The sequence below is a fragment of the Miniopterus natalensis genome, chromosome 19 (assembly GCF_054644295.1).
Source record: "Miniopterus natalensis isolate mMinNat1 chromosome 19, mMinNat1.hap1, whole genome shotgun sequence".
Taxonomy (NCBI): Eukaryota; Metazoa; Chordata; class Mammalia; order Chiroptera; family Miniopteridae; genus Miniopterus; species Miniopterus natalensis.
Window position 1 is genome coordinate 7,655,976 of NC_142099.1, and position 19,394 is coordinate 7,675,369.

Here is a 19,394-nt window from a genome sequence, read left to right on the forward strand (position 1 = left end):
AAGTTTTTCTGATGCTCTTATGTCAGTATATTGCATTAGATATTAGACATGCTTCTATACTATGCCCTCTTGTATGTATTTTTCCCTAGGGTTAATCAACATCTGAATAATCAAATTAGGGGAATGAAAACTGGTTTGAGAAGAAAAAAGAAGCTCCAGAGTTCAGTAAGGAAAATACTTACAAATCATTACCTATTGAATAAAAACATACCTTTTAGATCTCCCTCGGATTTTCCCACCATATTTCTTTGGTTCAGGTTCCTGAGAAGAGGCCAAACAAGACTCTGCACAAGAATTATTTTCACAGTATTTTCTGTCACAGTTTCTTTCTTTACACAGCATGCCACCAGATTCAGACAAATACCTGAATGTCCTACGAGGTTTGGGCAAAGGATTTATAGAAGGTCCGCATTCTTGACCCTCTGGTTCAGAGTAGATATTTTCTAAGCTCTTGGTTACTCCATAGGAACTGTCCAGAACTCTGAAATTCAGTTCCTTTTCTGAAGAGAGACAACGTTCTAGGGCCAAATTGAAGACTTTATCTGGGGGAAGTGCCTCGATTTTCTTCCACAGTATTTGTGAGGTATAGAAATTTCCTGGAGGTAATGAAGTCTCTGGATCCAAAACAACTTCTTTCCAGCTTTCAATCTGTTTGACCCGAGAACATACCCAGCTGGATTCTGGCTCATTTCTAAAGAAGTGAGTATCGTCATGTTCACGCCTCTCTCTCTCATCCCCACTGTGATCGCAGCTTTTGGCATCCTCATGAATATCTAGGCTGACATTCTGAGAGTTGGTTACATCCAACTTTTTGCTCTTTCCCTCAGCAACAGGATTCTTCGTAAGAAGACTCTCCTGATGACAGTTCTTGTATCTCACCCCGCAGTCCTTTCGGTGCCACCTATCTGGATTAGGAGCACCAGTAGTCCGTCCTTCCCACTGGGAAATTTTTTGTTTGATGTTTTTGCAGTGGCTTCTTGACAGCGTCTGAAGAGCGGAACGAGAAAAACCAACATCCATGTTCCCAGCTGGGCACGTACCTAAGCGGTGAATTTTACTCAGGCTCCATTACACAGAACCGCGAAATACTGTGTTCTTTATCCTGTCAGTCAGAATCCAAAAAATTCCAGCGTTTTCCTTTCATCTTTAACTTGGAAATTTCTTTGTAAAAAAATTTTGAGCACTGCTCCGTATTGAAAATGGCTGCAACTTTATTTTGAAGAATCCTAGTAAAATAAGACAAGAATATGTTAACAGTTTTATAATTTTCTAATTTAAACTTCACTAAAACACTCCCCACCTATCTCTAAGTAATTCATTCACATTGAATCTGTAAAAATGTGCCTGTAGTCCATTAAGTAATTCAACTCCATAAAGGCACTCCTAAAATATTCCACGTAGTATTTCTCAAATTGTCAGCTTTAATATTCTGCGATATTTAATTTCCTAAAGTTCAGCAGAATGAGGTTTTTTAAAGAGATTATATGTAGTAGTACATATTATTTTATAATAAATCAATTCTTTACAAAGCCTTCTCTTAATGAAACAAAGACCTACAGAGTATTATAAAAAGTATGTACATACAGAAATACATCTCAAATAACCAAAGGTTCATGTACATATCCAAAGGAAGAACCAGCTAGTCTAGAAACACACCAATAGCTAATTTCCTCCTCCTGCCCATTTTGAGAAGTAATATTAGCCCATCACATACCCTTATTTCAGTGTTGTTATTAGCAGCACAGGATCCCATGCACACAGTGCTAAAGACAATCCAAGGTGCCATTAACTATCTCTTGCTTTAAAATGTAATAACCTGTTACGTCACTGACTGAAATTTCCACATCTCTGCCACCACGCCCTTGACCCAAATCAGCAAAAATACTTACAATCATTGTCACATTCCTTCCTTTCACATAGAGGCTTCACTCATAGAGGCCCATAAACTGTTTCCTCAAATACAAAATTTGGCAGAGAACTTTTCCTATCAACTGAGTAAAGACCTGATCTCAAGTTCTACTGTATTTGGTTATAAATAGAAACTGATCCAAAACTTCCTGAGGCAGGGGTCATCCTTCCTTGAGCTTTGTCTGTGTGGCCTTGATTAACAGGCAGGAAAATATCTTGGCCCAGCTCTGTCAGTGTGGCTGACCCAAACTGATACATACATACACGACGCACACACAAAACGTGCAGAGCAGGGCGTGCATCAGCTTTCATTTCAACTGTTCCCACAGGTTTGTAGGAAAACCAGCTTTGCCAGCAGATAAACGATGAGGGTCTGATGCAAAGAAAATTATTTTAAAACGTCTTAAAATAAACTCACATGGGTGTAAAAAACAAAACAAACCCCCCCAAATATCAAAGTTGTTGTGCAGAACTCTTAAGAAAAGATTAGTGCATAGCATTTGAAGATCCACTCAGCAATTGTTCATTATTAAAACTCTGAAAATCCTTTTCTTGCCTCTGATGTTTACAGAGGATTCCTAAGGATCTTAGGGTGTCCCTGGGACTCAGGTTTTCCTTCACTATCGACAAGATGGGAGTATTTTTCTCTCTCCTGGGAGCCTAGTAGAGGTTTTTGGCAGTCCTTGTTAACTCTTTCTTTACTCTTCTCTCGGTAATGTGTTTTAAATATGAATTGGTCAAACTGAGAAGAAAGAGATGAAACTTGCTAGAGCTAAAAAAGTTTTAACTTGAAAATTACTGGCAACAAATTGCTTAATCTATGGAATTCATGCACAAATATAAATCATGTGTACTGATAGTGTTTCAGAGCCACAACCACTAGCTCTCTTAATTGTTTCCCATGAGAGGAAAAATGTCAACAGGATTTAATTTCTAGAATCTGAATGCTTTAAAGGAAAATTTAAGGGAAAACACTGCCAGTATCCAATTTAAAAACAAATGATGGCCTTTGTTGAAGTTAGTGCCTCTCAGAGCAGGTGCTACTGGCCTTCTGTATCCTTTTAACAATCAATGAGATAAACCATAGAAATGGGTATGTTATAAAATGGAGGTAGAGAGCACAATATTTAATATATAAGAAAAGCATCATGGTATATGGTACAAAAAGTAAAGGCTTTGGAGCCAGATACCTGGATTTAAACTCCAGGCAACTTACTTGGTGGTGGCCTTGTACTTAATCAATCCGAGCCTTAATCTACAATAAGCAGATAAAACTCACAGTAGAGTTATTGGAAGGATCAAATGAAATAATATATAAAGTGCCTTGTACAAAGTAAGTGCCTGATAATGACTATACTGCAACTGTCGTAACTCAATTTATATGTATGGGTGTCGGTACATATCTTCATCAGTCTAACCATCTGAATGTCTCTCTTCATTTCTATCCCTATTACAACCACCTTAATTTATGCTCTTATCATTCTTCTTATAGGTCTTCCATAATACAACCTCCTCTGTGGCCTACTTGTCTCCAAAATCAACCCCCTTCCAAAACTGTTGCCAGAATGTTATTTCTAAAACTTAGGTATGAACAAGTTGCAAACCAGGTAAAACCTTTTAGTGGTGCTCCATAATCTTCTAAGGTGGCTATCAAAACATATTCCCAAAGAAACAATGCACTTTCAAAAACTGAACCAAGCCTGGCCTGTGTGGCACAGTGGCTGAGTGTCAACCCATGAATGTGGAGGTCACGGTTAGATTCCCGGTCAGGGCACATGCCCGGGTAGCAGGCTCGATCCCCAGCAGGAGGCAGCCGATCAATGACTCTCTTATCATTGATGTTTCTATCTCTCTCTCTCTTCCTCTTTCTGAAATCAGTAAACACATATTTAAAATTAAAAAACAAAACAAAACTGGACCAAGTCCTGGCCGGTTTTGCTCAGTGTTAGAGCCAGGTGGCCTGCGGACTGCAGGGTCCCGAGTTCCATCCCAGTCAAGGGCACGTACCTTGTTTACAGGCTCCACCCCGGACCTGGTCGGGGTGCGTGTGGGAGGCAACCCATCGATGTGTCCCTCTCCCATCAATGTTTCTCTCTCCCCCCCCGCCCCGAAAAGCAATGGAAAAAATATCCTTGGGTGAGGATTAAAAAACAAAACAAAAACCCAAAAAACCTGAAGCAAGTTTCTGCTATCAAAACTGAATAATGCCAAACAAGTTTGCATAAGTAGGTTACCTTAGCAGACAGAATTTCCTCAATATTAAGTCCCCCCCCCACAAATATATCTTAAACCTTTGACCCTTGCTACTATTTGTGGTGCCTGTCAATACTGACAAAATAACAAAACAAATAAATATATGGCCAACAAATATTAATGAAAAAAACTGGGATAAGCCACCTGAAGAAATTTGAAGCTTTTAAAAAAATCCTATAGGTACACACTCATCTGTGTTTTTATAGTGCATACACAAAATACGATCATAATTTTGCTACTAAAAGCGTTTCTGGTATAAGTGATAAAATTAGAAGTGTAGTATTGCACGGTGCACCAGCAACAGGATCAGGTCCACGCTCCCTGGCATGACATTTAAGGTCGTTCACCCTGAGCCCAGCTTGGGCTCCTGCAGCTTGTCTTGCTCACATGCTACATTCCAACACTGAATAATTTGCATCAGCTAGCAGTTTAAAGCTAGATTAGAGTTACACGGAGTTCAAATACCACCAGACTTGTTTCTTGGCTGTGTAACCTTAGTCAAATTACTTAATCCTTCTTAGCCCGCCTCCCTTATCTGTAGAAGGATCCTTATCTGTAGAACCAGCATTTGCTGGAAGACTCCCTGGCTCCCATCTCCGGCTCCCAGCTCTCTGAGACTTGAGTTGGGTGCAGACGCTCTAAAGGAATGAGGTGCTCTGTCCCAGTCTGCCCCCAAAGGCCGTCATCTGCAGACCAGAGATCTTGAAATCAGCCGTGTAAATCCATCACCATTTTAAATATCCCAAATAGCATTCTTACCACTACATGCCAAGATTCTAATTAATCGTGACCATTACGGCTCCTCCCCCAGGGTTTCTCTGGATGTGCACCCCGTCTGTATACTTTTTCCATGATCTCAAGAATCTTAATATTCTGGAGTCATCCTTGCTAGGTATACTTAGAAAAAGAAGACACTCAGGGATGGAAATGAAAAGAGGAGTGGAATGGAGAGCCAAGAGGAGTAAATGCTGTCTTGAAATACCTAAAATAAATCTAAGTTTTGGGATGTCACTCCCGTACTTGTTATAGAAGAGGACACTAAGACGTGTCAGAGGAAAACTGAAAATAATAGAATCTGCTCAGGAAGATGAGTAGAAATTTGAGCGGCTCATATTATTTGCTTTTTTGAATTTTCTATTAAGTATATTTAATTAAAATATTATTATAGTATGTCATTTGTAAAGCCTCTGGATAAAACTTTTAATAAAACCCAAAGGAATAAATCTTGAATAAAATTCTTCATTGAATTTAGCTAAAAATATTTTAAAATAAATGATAAAGGAATGAAGCAAAAGAGAAAAAACAAGTGTCAAACTAGCTTCTAGCTTTTAAACTTCTATCATCTTGTTGGCTGTTCCTGACTGTCCCTTGAGTAACAAGTCTTCAGAGCAAGCACACACAGGATACCAGTCTTTCATCTCACTCCTATCAGAGGAAACAGCCTCACAGGTAACTAAAAATGACTCCCAAAATAGCAAAGAAACTTTAAAAAAACACTAATATTACTAATAGTAGACAATAAAAATTCCTCAAGCAGTTATTGTGTCTAATTGCAAAGCAAGAAATACGATTCTTCCCCAAAAAAATTGAATTCTTTAACAGCTCTACAACTCTGTTGAGGTATGTCATGGGAATTTTTGGAGGTTTTTTCCTAATCAAAGCATGAAAAATGACAGTTGATTTAACACAGATTATATTCAGAACTTCAAAGACTGTGAATAATGCTAACTTTATGATTGTGTTACATGGCTGGCTGTCCACATTATTTATAAAAACTTCCGAATGACTACACTTGTTCTTTGCTGTTCACTGATTCCAGGGGTACCCCTGGACATTTTGTTTGCCACAGCTGTGTGCCCTACGAGCTATTCTCACAACTACCCAAACAGTGTTTGACACTGAATTTTTTATTCCCCCCAAAATCGTATGCTGAAGCCCTGGTCCCAATGTGATGGTATTTGGGACGGGGCTCTGGAGGTAATTAGGTCACGGATGGAGCGAGCCCTCTTGAATGGAATCAGTGCCCTTATAAAAAAAGACAAGATAGAGATCATCTTTTTTTCCGTTATAAGAGGACACAATGAGAAGACAGCCAGCTGCAAACCAGGAATTAACAAACTAACTTCCCAAAGAAGCTTCTTATATCATTAAGTGAGCCAAGTTTACATCAGAACTTATAGAAAAATCAAAAATCCTTAGGAATGTGGCCGCAGACTCCTCAGCAGAGACTAATGTGGGCTTGGAAATCAGATTCACAGGAGCCAAGAGTGCTCTGTGTGCTAGAAATTCTCATCTGAGTTTTACACTGAATACAGGGACCAAACTCCCAGCAACTCATGCCTTGCTATAAACCTAGAAATTTCTTTGGGATGCACATTTGATTTTTTTATGTGAAAGGTATAAAAATGTTTCATTAATAGGTGAGACAGATGTAGCAAAACTGAGATGTGGGTGCTAGATGTAGCAAAACAGATATAACATCTTATTGTATTAGTTGTTAATCTCTTACTGTGCCTCATTTATAAATTAAACTTTATAATGGGTATGTATGTACAGGAAAAAAGTATCCACAGGGTTTGGTACTATCCACGGTTTCAGGCATCCATTGGGAGGCTTGGAACATAACCCCATGGATTAGGGGGACTACTGTATTAGGTAATGTTTGTGAAGGGAATGTAAATTCATTTTCTTATAGTAGAGCCCCTGTTATACATACACATATATGCTAATTAGTACACCGATCAAATCACATCCTTGGACTGAAACATAATAATTACACTAAATAAAAGACTAGTTTAATGCAGTTAGCCTATAAAGTAATGCTTTACCATATACCAGCATTTAAAGATAATCAACTACATTTACCTAAGAAAAATAAATTTAGAAAGATACTTCCAAAAATGCAAAATTATTACCCTCAAATTTAAAAAATACTTTCCAAATAACCAATGGTATGGTGCATTATGCACACCACTGCTCCTCTGCCATAAGTAAGGTTATAATTTAACAGGGGAGCATTTAATATTATCTAATGGTATGATTGAGGTCAACTCAGTCCTCTCGGCTAGTTCAGTTCTCACGTATTTCTGATCAGCAGTACAGCCTAATTACTACTATTCAAATATTGTCAGCAAATAAAATGTAAAGAGAAAAAAAAATCTAGGAGTTGCAGAAGAGGTATGTTTGTATAGTAATGCGACATTTTAAATGATAATTACTTATTAAATGTTTGCATGTGCCAAGCACTGTGCTTAGAACCTACTTTCAGTATTTATTTAATTCTTAGTTTGAATGAGGAAGCTGAGGCTGAACTGGTTAAGTTACTCAAGGTAATACAAACACAGTCCTGCTTTACTCCAAAGCTTGTGCTTTTAACCACTAGGTATTACTTCTTTGTGCGTAGACATAACAATAATATCAGCTAATATAACAGGATGTCAAATGTAACTTTTCCTGTCCTCTCTGAGTTTCAGCAGGGGCCTCAAAGGCCAAAAATCAAAACAATAGGAGTCAAATACTTTCATATTCTAAAAAGAGGTGCAAGGATTATAAAGTGGGGTAGCCAAAAAACTGGCTCTGCTGGCATCAGTTCATTAGCCTTGCCAAGAATACATGAGAATTACAATTTGTGAACTGGAAGAATTACAAGGGACAACAGAGAGGACTTCTTTAAAGAAAGTGGGGTGTGTGTGTGTGTGCGTGCGTGCGTGCGTGTGTGTGTGTGTGTGTGTGTGTGTGTGTGTCCCTCCCTCCCCAGGGAAGAGGAGGAGGCGCTTCCTGCCCACCTCAAGCCAAGGGACTGGAGCCTCGAGATAACCCACTCAGAGTGCCGAGCATGTATCCTGAAGTAGGAGGGACAGAGGGCTGGTGTGACTCCCAGCTGGGGGGATAAAAAGAGCTGACTCAGAGCTAAATTGTAAAGACTGCTTAGGTACCACAGTTAGATTAAATGCTTCGGCAGAAGAGGAAGTTTTACAAAATGCTACAATGTGGGAAATCACATATGAAAATAACTTTAAAAACTAGAAACTTTACAATTTTATTACATTAATGCAATGTTAGTAACTATACAATTAAATAAAGTTTACCTTTTTTGAGATATAACTGACATAATATTACATTAGTTTCAGATGTAGAACATAATGATTCAATATTTGTATAACATTGCAAAATGGTCACCGCAGGAAGTGTAGTTAAGCATCTGTTCCCAGAGATAGTTATAAAAATTTTTCCTTTTTTTCTTGTCATGAGGACTTATAAGATTTAATCTGAGCAACTTTCAAATATGCAGTATGGTATTATCGACTGTAGTCACTATGCTGTACATTACATCCCATGACTTACTTATTTTATAGCTAGAAGTTTGTGCCTTTTGATCCCCTTCACCCCTTTTGCCACTGCCCCCTGCCCCTCCCCCCTAACCCCCAACCACCAATCTGTTCTCTATATCCATGAGCTTGGGTTTTTCTATTTTTTAGATTCCACATATAAGTGAGATCATATGGAATCTGTCTTTTTCTGTCTTCTTCATTTAGCATACTGTCCTGAGGTCCATCCATGCTGTGACAAATGGCAGGATATATATATCGCATTTCCTATCCATTTATCCATGTGGGCACTTAGGCTGTTCCCACATCTTGGCTATTGTAAATAGTGATGCAATAAACAATGGGGTACAAATATCTTTTTGAATTAGTGTTTTTGTTTCGGATAAGTATCTGAAAGTGGAACTGCTGGGTCATATGGTAGCTCTATTTTTAATTTTTTGAGGAACTTCCATACTATTTTCCATAGTGGCTGCACCAATTTACACTCCCACCAACAAACCACAAGGGTTCTCTTTTCTCCACATTCTTGCTAACACTGGTCATTTCTTGTCTTTTTTATAACAGTCATTCTAACAGGTATGAGGTGGTAGCTCAATGTGGTTTTAATTTACATTTCCCTGATGATTAGTGATACAGAACATCTTTCCATGTGCCTGTTGGTCATCTGAATGCCTTCTAAGTTCATCTTAATCTTTTTTATCTAATTATGCTTTAAAAGAAACCCTCTAAAGGAAGAAATAACTGTCCTCCCTTACAATTTTTCAGCTTTACAAATAGCTTCAAATAACTTTAAAGTAGCTTAGTTTTTAAATCACAAACTCAAACTTGGCTAAATTCCTTAGCAAAACATTGGAAGAAAAAGGCAACAAAATTCTTACTTCCTAGAGTGTTCAGTTTAAAAAACTTTCCGGAAACTAAAAAGCAGTTTTTTAAAAGCTTTCAAAGTCATAAAGTAATACTTCTACATTTTAGAAATTTTGAAAGTAGAGGAAACTAGGAAAAATATTTATAAGCCTACCATGCTCAGCATAATCACTGGTATATTTTGGTATATTTCCTTCCTGTCTTATTTCATAAGCATATTTTTACACAGCTGCAATTATAGTGTATATGTAATTGTATCCTGCTTTCTTTTTAGTGTTATATAAAAAGATGCACTTTTCAAGGATTTGAAACTAGAGACGTAGCAGGCTCTCCTAAATACATACATTCATATCCAATTCTACTATGTAACTTCCTATCTCATTCTAAAGCTAAAAAGCCAAAAGACAGATTTCTCAAGTTTTCAAATCACATTCCCAAATTATACATTCATTGGCTATTTTATCTCACTTGACAATATAAAAGCAACAGAAAATAAAACTGCATTTGCATAGTTATTAGACATCTCTGAACTCTCAAATTACCATTTAAAACACATGAAGAATTAGGTCTGCAATGTCCCAACAATATCATTTAGAAATAATCTAAATTATTACTAAGATCAAAACTGCTACTCTCTTCCCCTTTGGTTCCTGAACAATTCGGCCTAAAGCCATTGGGTGGAAGAGAGTAAGGTAGGCATCCGAGCCTGATGCTAAGGACCACAGGGCCCAGAGCAGGGTATCAGAGCACAGAGCAGGAGTAGTAAGGAGAGCATCTGTGTAGGTGGGCTGCCGGTGTGGACTCTCAGGACCCAAACCGGGTAAAAAAGGGCAGCCCCACAGAGAGGCAGCCTGGTGAGGGATGTTAGTGCCTGAGCAGAAGGAGGGAGCAGCCAGGCTGATGGGTGGCCTGGTGTGGGCTGTCAGAGCCAGAGTGGGGTGACGAGAGGATCCCTGTGGCAAGGGGCAGGCTGGCACACTGTACTGACAAACGGACCTCGGGTTGCATTTCAGCCCCTCAGCTTCTCAAAACAGTAATTACCCTTACTACATATAAGGTAAAACATAAAGTTAATATCAAATATTATTTTATCATTATTTAAATTCATTTAAAATTCTAAAACTGATATTAAAATTAGAAAAGATTCCATATAATGTGATGGGTGACCTTTCCTGTTTATATATTAATTCCGGACTGGAAAACATAAGGACAAGGCTATGTACTTGTCAGGTTCACTAGAGAGTCTTGTATATACTTTGCTTTAAATTGGTAAGGGTTGAAAATCCTAGTTAAAACAGTAAGTTGTTGTGAATGGTAAAAATAGGACTATAGTCTTTCTACCTGGCAATAGAAATTCTTTGGTCTTAATATAAAACAATGGGAAGCAACGCCAGGTAATCAATCTTCAGAATAAATGACGAACTAAGCTGCAAGAATTCATTTTCTTGGAATCCACATCAAACTCAATTAGTGATGCAGGGCAAATGGATCTTTTAGCCAAATGTCTTTCTTTACGTTTCAAATTTCTCTTTAGAATAATAACAGAAGTTTGGAGACAGAGAAAAGAGGCTTAACATCGCTAAATTTTATTTTCTTCAAATTTTCTTCATTGATAATACTCTCTTCCAGATGTGACAATGTTCGAAAGGTACAGCCAAAGCCGTACTTGCCACAACAATGTGTTTTGGAACCCTTAGACATATAGCTCATCTTTAGTTCACTAGATTCCCAAAAATGTCAGTTAAATATGCAAAACTTTGTTATTCAAAAGTATTGGAAAACACCTACCAAATGAGACTGCCTCTCAACCAGAAAAATTCTAGAGTCACACAATCTGCTTAGCTCTTTATCTCAACTATCAAACTCGGCTGTGACATGACAGTAAATAGGTATAATTAGCTCTGAACACAATATTTTTAAATATATCTTTATTGATTTCAGAGAGAGGAAAGGAGAGGGAGAGAGAGAGAGATAGAAACATCAATGATGAGTCATTGACCGGCTGCCTCCTGCACGCCCCCGACTGGGGACCGAGCCACAACCGGGGCATGTGCCCCAACAGGGAATCAAACCCCGATCGCCTGGATCCCAGGTTGACACTCAACCGCTGAGCCACACCCGGCCGTGCCACAATATTTTTAAAAACTTGGCTACTCAGCAAGCTTCCTTTAATATATTTAATAACTTCCAATATTTTTCAATATATCCATGAGATCCAGAGGCTTTCTATGCATACCAAAGCTCTGAGATCCATAAAACAGTAATTCCAAAGAGTGCTCTAAGCCCTTGGAACAAATGGGACAGAATGAGAGCCCAGCAATGACCTGCTGGGCAGTGTGCTCACTCATGCCCAGCTTACTGTTTCTGCTAACAACCAGTGGTCCTACTGCCCTGGACACACAGAAGCAAGCAGGAGGATGCATACATTGTCAGCTGTATTGCTTTGACTATTGTCTGTCTCCCTCCCTCCCTCCCTGCAACATTTTTGTACTTCCAGATGCAGCTACTGGACATGTCTCTGTATTTTATTTTACTTCTGTGCTGTCTTCTAATTAAATAAGTTTTAAGGGCAAATTGATCTAGTTTGCATTTAAATTACAATTATCACTGAACTCTTAACAATATTGTACTTGATGAATGCATTTTAAGTTCAAAAATAAGCCTTGCTTAGATAGCATCTCACCATTTTTACCAACAGCAGATAAAATTTTGCTTGACTTTAACTTACATTAATATAAATTAACTGTGTAATAATAAGCATCGTATTATGATCATGATCCAACTGTCCATCACTCTAATTCACATAATTTCCCCCTTTTGTTCCATGGTACCCCTTGCAGTTTAAGTAGCAGCAAATACTGTTGCAGAGCAGACCGTGTCATTTCCTCCCTGCAGGCCCCATTATAATCAGCCTTAATAGACTCTTATTTAATCAGAGTTTCAGAGAATACAGATACATATTTAAATACAAAATTATGCTTCATATTGCTAAGTAACCAATTCAAAAATATCCTAGACAGCTGGAGGGTTTTGTTTTTTTTTTACTCCAATGGAAAAAGAGAGAAAAATGCACCTCTCTTTTAAGTAGCAGCAAGAATAAAACACATGCGCCCACACACATAGCCACGCTAACCTGTCCTAAATTTCAACATCCACGTGGAAGCAATCTAAAAATATGTCACTTCTATGAACTTAAACTTCGAAGAAAAATGAATCATTTTCTTCCATGTCTTCTATTGCAAACATTTATCACTGCTACGAAAACCATGAAAGTCAGAAATCTAACTTTTAAAAACAGAGCACAAATAATAATCTTTAACTAATATAAATGAATTAGTACTGTCTGAACTGAATGATAAAAATGCTAATTTCAGGCTGCTAACCAGGGACCTAAGATCTATAAGGAAAACAGTATCTTGACTTTCCTCCCCAAAAATAGGAGGTGCAAAGAAAAGTATCTGGGATGGCTGGAGAAGCAGTCCTTTAAAACCCCTTCTCTTACCTCACCATCTTTTATATCATCCTTCCATCAGGTAACCTGCTATAATGTCCATGAGGTGAAGAAAAGCTTCACGTTTTCTTTCTTCCTTAGGCTGAAAATTACTCATTCAAGTCGGAGGGGAAAAAGAGACAAGATTTCAGCCTGCCCACCCTCTGGGAGCCAGTACAGGACACTCATGCTTTGGTCCTTTATTCCACCTGCCTTTCAATGCCACCACTTCCACCGAGGCAAAAAGGTCACTGATTCACTGGTTCGGTAAGGAGTACTACATACTGAAAAATATTTTCAAACCTATTTTTGATTCTGACATTGCAGAAGTTAATCTATTTCTCTGTATCTCAGGGTCCAAGCCAGAGAGGGAAACATTTTCCACTTACTCTAGAGGAGAAATGGAGGACGAGTGAAACATTTTCAGATGTTTTAGGAAATGGACTAGTTTAGAAACAGGAGATATAACTCTGAAGAACTATTTTTGAAAAACTGACCTGAGAAATGCAAGTACTTCGAAGAGTATCTCTTAGGACAGGGTTAGCAGACTATGACCCACCTGCAGACGAAATGCGGCTCAGCACCTGGTGTTTTTGCACACCTTCTGAGGTTTTTAAATCTAAGAAATACAGTATTTTGGGACATGTGGAAACTATAGGAAATCCAAATTTCAGTGTCCTAATGAACTTTAATTGGAACCCAACCCATGCTCACTCATTAAGTACTGCCTATGGCTCTTTTTTGGCAGAATTGGGTAGTTGTGACAGAGACTGCGTGGCCCACAAAGTCTAAAATACTTACTACCATCTGGACTTTTACAGAAAGTTTGCCAGTCCCTGCCTTAGAAGACGATACACTTATTCTAATGAGACTACAAATTAGGAGATTATTTTTAAAGCTCCTTTTTTGAAAATGCCTTCAAAGCCATAACACATTCTTTTGAGTCTTACCAGTGGTGGCAAACCTTCCTTCTTGAAGATAAGAATGAGTTCTGGAAACAGCTAAGCTATTTGGATCCCAGATTGAGTAAGATTGGTTATTAAGATGAATCAACTAGCAAACATTCACTGATAATTTAAATTTTTAAAAAAAGATTTCTTTTTTTAAAAAGTACTATCTCTCACTTCCGAGAGCTAATCACAATACGCTTTCATAGCTTTGACTCAAGGTAAATAGGCTATATATTCATGAAAATAGAAAGTATAGTGGAGAAAAAATAATTCTATAACAAAACTGGGAGATCTACCCTCCTAAGTGGCTGTGAATTTGCTATAAAGTGTTGTGCTGGGTTTTTTTTACAAAGAGAACCTCCAAAGCCCTCTTCCTTTGTTGACATCTCCATCTGAATGCTCCACAGACACTTCAAACTCAGCATGTTCCAAACTGAAATGGTTACCTTCCTCTAACATTAAAAAAAATAAGACAAGGTTCTCTATCCACACAGGTTCCCAAGCTTAGAAACTAAGTTTACTTTTCTGTTCACCTTCAAAGCCAATCAATTTTTAAGCCCTCTAAATTCTACATTTTCAGTACCTGTCCTCGCCTCTTCATCTCTCTTTGCCTACTCCAGGCCCTTATCCTCTTATCTACTTCAATAGCAACAGCCTTCTAATGTCTCTCTCTCCATCCAACCCAGCCTCCACACCATACCACCATCCTGTTATCTTTCCTAATTACTTAAAGTCCTACACTGGCTCTCCATTGTTTTTAGAATCAAGTCCAAAGTCCTTAGCATGATACGCAGGCTCTTTACCACATGGCACCACCAGACTTCTTTTTTCTCTTTTTGAGTCACAATGTTTTATTTACCTAATCTGTATGCTGTTTTACAATGTATCCTGTACTTCAAAGTATTAAAACTACCTTTATTGGCACCACGCTCTAATCAACTGAGCTAACCGGCCGGCCTAAAACTACCTTTAAACTTTGCCAAACTGGACAAATCTATTCCAAATGAGAGGCACTGAAATCCCACATTCAACCTAATTTCTAGCAGTTTCAGTGATCCTAATGTGATGAGCAACCATGCTCCGCCATTCCTTTTTTCCAGCTTATTTCCAGGCACCATCCCCTTCAGCCCAACCACTCATCACTACAACACTCTGACCTTAGTGACAACGAACTGCGACACATCCCTCAAACATACCGTACGCTTTCACATAACATTCCTGATTTTCAGTTACTGTCTCCTGTTCTCTTTCCCAACTCGGCAAACTCCTACTCATCCTTCAAAGCCAAATTCAAATATGGTATCTTCCTTCTAACCCTTCTCCCTACCATATGTAGCATTATTTTCCCTAATCAATGTTCCCATTAAACTCTAGATCTCTGTTTTAACTCTTATCACACTGAAAATGTAGGGACTTAATGTCTGGTTATAAGCTTCTTGAAGTTAGGGGAGCATTTTCTTTTCTTCAATCTAATGTTTAACTCATGGTCTGAGAACAGTCATTTTAAACTCCATATTGAAAAATAATCACCTCTTATATTAAGATAATGCCATAATTGTAGTGACTGAGTGACTGAGAACCTAGAAACAAAAAGAATCCCACATCATTCACCAAAGAAAAAAAAAAGCTCTTATATGCAAAGTATAATTAAACTGTAGCTTGGACATGTCTTCAATCTACATCTTGCACTACCAGTTTCTTTTCTCTCCCTATGTCTCTTTCCTTCTTTTTGAATACCTTCTTTACAGAACTCTTTTAAATACCCATTGTATTTTATTTGTATCTCACTCACAGAATTTGAAACTCAGTACAGTGCAGAGGTTAAGATCAGGATTTTTGGGAGCCCAACTGTTTGGTTTGAATCCTAGCTCTGCTACCTAGGCTGTTTGATATGGGCAAGTTACTCAACCTCTCTGTGTTTCTCAACAAGGAGCTCATAATAATAATACCCCTCATGGTGCTGTGTAATGATTCAATTAGCTAATGCATGTAAAGAATTTAGAACACTGCCTGGCTCAGAGTAGGTCCCAGTTAATGCTGGTGGATGTTGTCATCAGTTTTAAAAACTCCTTTCTAGGTACTTATTTTAGTACACATGTTAGAGCATAATGTCCAGGATGGAAGAATTATATCCTGCCCATACATGAACATTGTACAATATACATGCTCAAACTGTGCCTTGGAACACAATAGGTGCTCAATAAATAATGTAAATGTAAGGCTTCAGGCTTCTAATATCAACAAGTTATAAATCACAGCAACATTTATGGTGTCTATTTTAAGTTGTGGTTTTAAAGCAGTTTCAAAACATTCCTCTTCCACTGAATCTTTGAAACATGTAAAACTTTTAAAGCAACACAAAAATTCTATTCAGTAGGCCCTTCCCCTTTTACTCCTCCATTTGATTTGACCGTGGTGTTCAGTGACCTGAAGCTCCCATCCATAACGTTTTGTGTTTTTGAAAAATGTATCTTTATTGATTTCAGAGAGAGGAAAGGAGAGGGAGAGAGAAACAGAAACATCGATGACGATGTAAGAGTCACTGATCGAGCCCACAACCCAGGCATGTGCCCTGACCAGGAATTGAACCGCAATCTCCTGGATCCCAGGTCCATGCTCAACCGCTGAGCCACGCCCGGCCAGGCTCATCCATAATGTGATTCATTACAGATCATTTAAGATGCAATGCCCAGCTTTAGAAATCTGCCTATTGTCACAGCCTGAAAAAAAATTCTTCCTTTAAATTTGCATTAAAAAAATCCATTGCCACCTTCAACACACACAAAAAAATTAATGAAAGGCCAAGAGACACAATTACTACATTTCCTGGTTTCTGCCTGGGAAACTAATTCAGAGCACGCCCAGAAGTATCCTCAGTAAAAGTCTGCTGGTTACAAACTGCTATTCCCTGTCTGATTTTCAGTCTCCCCCCCACCCCCCCAAAATCCCTCCAACGCTAACATACCCATACAAAAGAATGCAAATGTCTATACTAAAGGCTGCACGAAAAATACAGCTACATCTTAATTTTATTTGGGAGGACTTAAATCTTAAAAGAGCGAATCAAAGTCTTGACTTAAAGCAACACTCACGGCTTATTTTCCCAGGTAACAGACTATAGCTATAGGCTGCTCCGCGGTAAATTATTTTAGTAGCAGCGTGTAGGTAACTTGCGCTATTCTAGAAAAAGTCACTAAGCAGTTAAACATGGGCTACACACACTTCAAACCATGGTGATTTTGTGGAAAATGGGCTTGAAGAATTCACCTACACGGTAAACAAAGATCTCGGACTTTGCAACACTGTAGGCCAATCACCAGCTTCGGGGGAAAGGTTCACAGGGTTCCTACTGTGTGTCTGGTCACTAGTCAATGTGCACGAGGCCGGTGCACAAACACCACCTAACGTCCGTGGAACACGCTCATCTCCTTGCACCCTCGGCACGAGCGAGCCGGTCCCACAGCGAAGGAAGCGGGGCCCGGAGCGGCTCCGACCGAGCGCACACGGCTGGCCCGCGGGTCCCGGCCCGGACTCCAGCCCCGGGCTCATCACCGTCTTCTGCTCCCTAGTGACGAAAGCCCTCGGATGTCCCGTCGTCAGATTTAAAAATCAAAATCAGCTTTGGCTGTTACGCTTGTCAGATTCCGTGAAGAACCAAAGCACACAAAGAACACGACTTTGGTTCTGAAGTCCCTCACCTCAGCCTGTCCGACGCTGGGACTGGCTCGTCCGGGACGAAGCCCCGTTTCCTCCGGCACGCGGGGCGCTCCCTCCGCGCCCCCCCCCCAGGGCGGCCCCGTCCCCTAGTCCCCGAGGAGGGCGGCGAGGGGACCCTCAGCCCGGTTCCGCCACAACCGCTGCCGGCGACAGGCGGGGCCGGACACCGCGCGTCCCTCGGGGCCCGCGAGGTGTCGCGACCGCGGGCGGGAGCCGACACCTCCGCCAGCCCGCCCCCGGCTGGCCCGCGCGGCGGCCCCGCAGCACGGCGCCGAAGCCCCTACCTCGGACCCCGCCCCGCGTGGCCCGCACGGCCCAGCGCCTACCTGCCCGGGCCCGACGCCGCCTCCGCTGCGGGGCTGCGGGGCTGCGGGGCTGCGGGGCTGCGAGGCTCTCGTCGGCTCCTCGGCGGAGGCGCTGGGCGCTCGGTCAGCGCCGCGCTCGGGTCGGCGGCGTCCCGCCCCCGCAGGCCCGCCGAAGGCCCCGCCCCTGCCGGCCCCGCCCGTCTCTTATTGGCTGCCGTGTCCCCCTCACGCTCCGGCCCGCCCCCGGCACCGCCCGGGCTGTCGGAGGGGACCCGCCCCCACTCCGGCCCGCGTACGGGCCAGAACCTAGCGCGGGCCGCGCGGCCCCAGCAGCCGACAACCGTCGCCGCTGTCGCCACTGTCGCCCAGCCGCGGTCTCTAGCAAAAGCTCCAGGGCCCTCGCTGTGCCCCCGGTCCGACCGGGCCTCCGCGACGGACCTGAGCTTTACACGACTTCAAACGGCACCTCGCTCAAGGGAACCACAGGCTTGTCCCCTGTCACCGGGCGCAGGAGGCCCGGGGTCGCCGTTCCTCAGGCGGAGCTCAGAGAGCAAACGTTTCCCGGGCAGTCGCCGTGAAGGGCTCATTGGAAACGTAGGTGCAAATGACTCTCGGAACGCCTGAGGCTTGAAATCCCGGGGCTGGGGCGCCTGTGACACGCCCCGGGCCCCAGGTCGGCGCCACGCCCTGTTGTGACACACGCGGGAGCACTCCCGCGACGCGCTGCTGCCCAGGGATGCCAGGGCGCCGTGCCCGCCGCGAGCAGCACCCAGTTTCGCTCAAGGGGCGAGTCAGGGATGAGCCGAGCCCGTTCCCCGGGCGCTCGGCAGCCAGCCGCCCGCCTGCCCAGCCCGCGGCGCGCCGCCCCCGCTCCCGCCGAGCCCTCGGGTTGGGCGCCCGCAGCCTCCCCGCATCTGTTCACGGAGGCGCCAGCGCAGAGGACTGGCCGCCGGGGAGGCGGTCGGTTACACGTCGCAGATGCCCCAACGAGCCAGTGTAGCCGCAGCAACAGAGGCTGCATGTCCCCAACTGTCGCGTAACCGAGTTGTGGACAATGAAACAGGAGGTTCCTTCTCTGACGATAAAGGGAAGGGGGGGAAAAAAAGTCCTGACAAGACATTTTTAAAATCATGACTCAATGAGGAAATGAATGTATTGCTTGTAGTAAATTTTGAACAGTGATCTTTATGGACGACCTCTCCCCCCCATCGCCCGCCCCTCAAGTCCTTCCATATTTAGAAAACTTCCCAGTTGTCTAAGATGAGGTTTTGGGCTAGAACAGTGTGGATTTGAAATTTATTTCAGAATTCAAATTTATTTCAAAGTTCAAACTTTGCACCCGGGAAGATTATTTGGCAAAATGAGGCAGACTGATTACATATTCCAGGTATGAAACCAAATCTGGCCCCGGCTCTACGGCCGTGATAAATGCATTACCGTGTATGTGTTCTACTGCCCTCTCGTGGGTGAGATGGAAAAATACCCAAGGGTAGTGTCTTTTTGAGTCGGAGAAAGAATGTTTAATTTAGCAGTTTATATTCTTTTGATGACAAGGAGCCCAAGGTAAAAATAAAATCGA

At 41.5% G+C, this 19,394-nt stretch overlaps 1 protein-coding gene across 2 annotated transcripts in view; it reads right to left on the reverse strand.

The window, feature by feature from the left end:
- DENND2C (DENN domain containing 2C) overlaps nucleotides 1–17,888 on the reverse strand; it is a 48,191-nt gene extending 30,303 nt beyond the window's left edge. Inside the window, exons 1-2 of one of the 2 annotated variants that reach the window (XM_087828118.1) lie at nucleotides 17,837–17,888; nucleotides 212–1,226 (exon numbers count right to left, since the gene is read on the reverse strand). In XM_087828118.1, the coding sequence (XP_087684244.1) occupies nucleotides 212–1,020 (809 nt within the window). In that variant the 5' untranslated portion in view covers nucleotides 1,021–1,226; nucleotides 17,837–17,888. Of the gene's footprint in view, nucleotides 1–211; nucleotides 1,227–17,491; nucleotides 17,532–17,836 lie in introns of those variants that run through there. The other variant, XM_016223425.2, reaches the window with a different exon arrangement.
- Nucleotides 17,889–19,394: the final 1,506 nt, after the last annotated feature.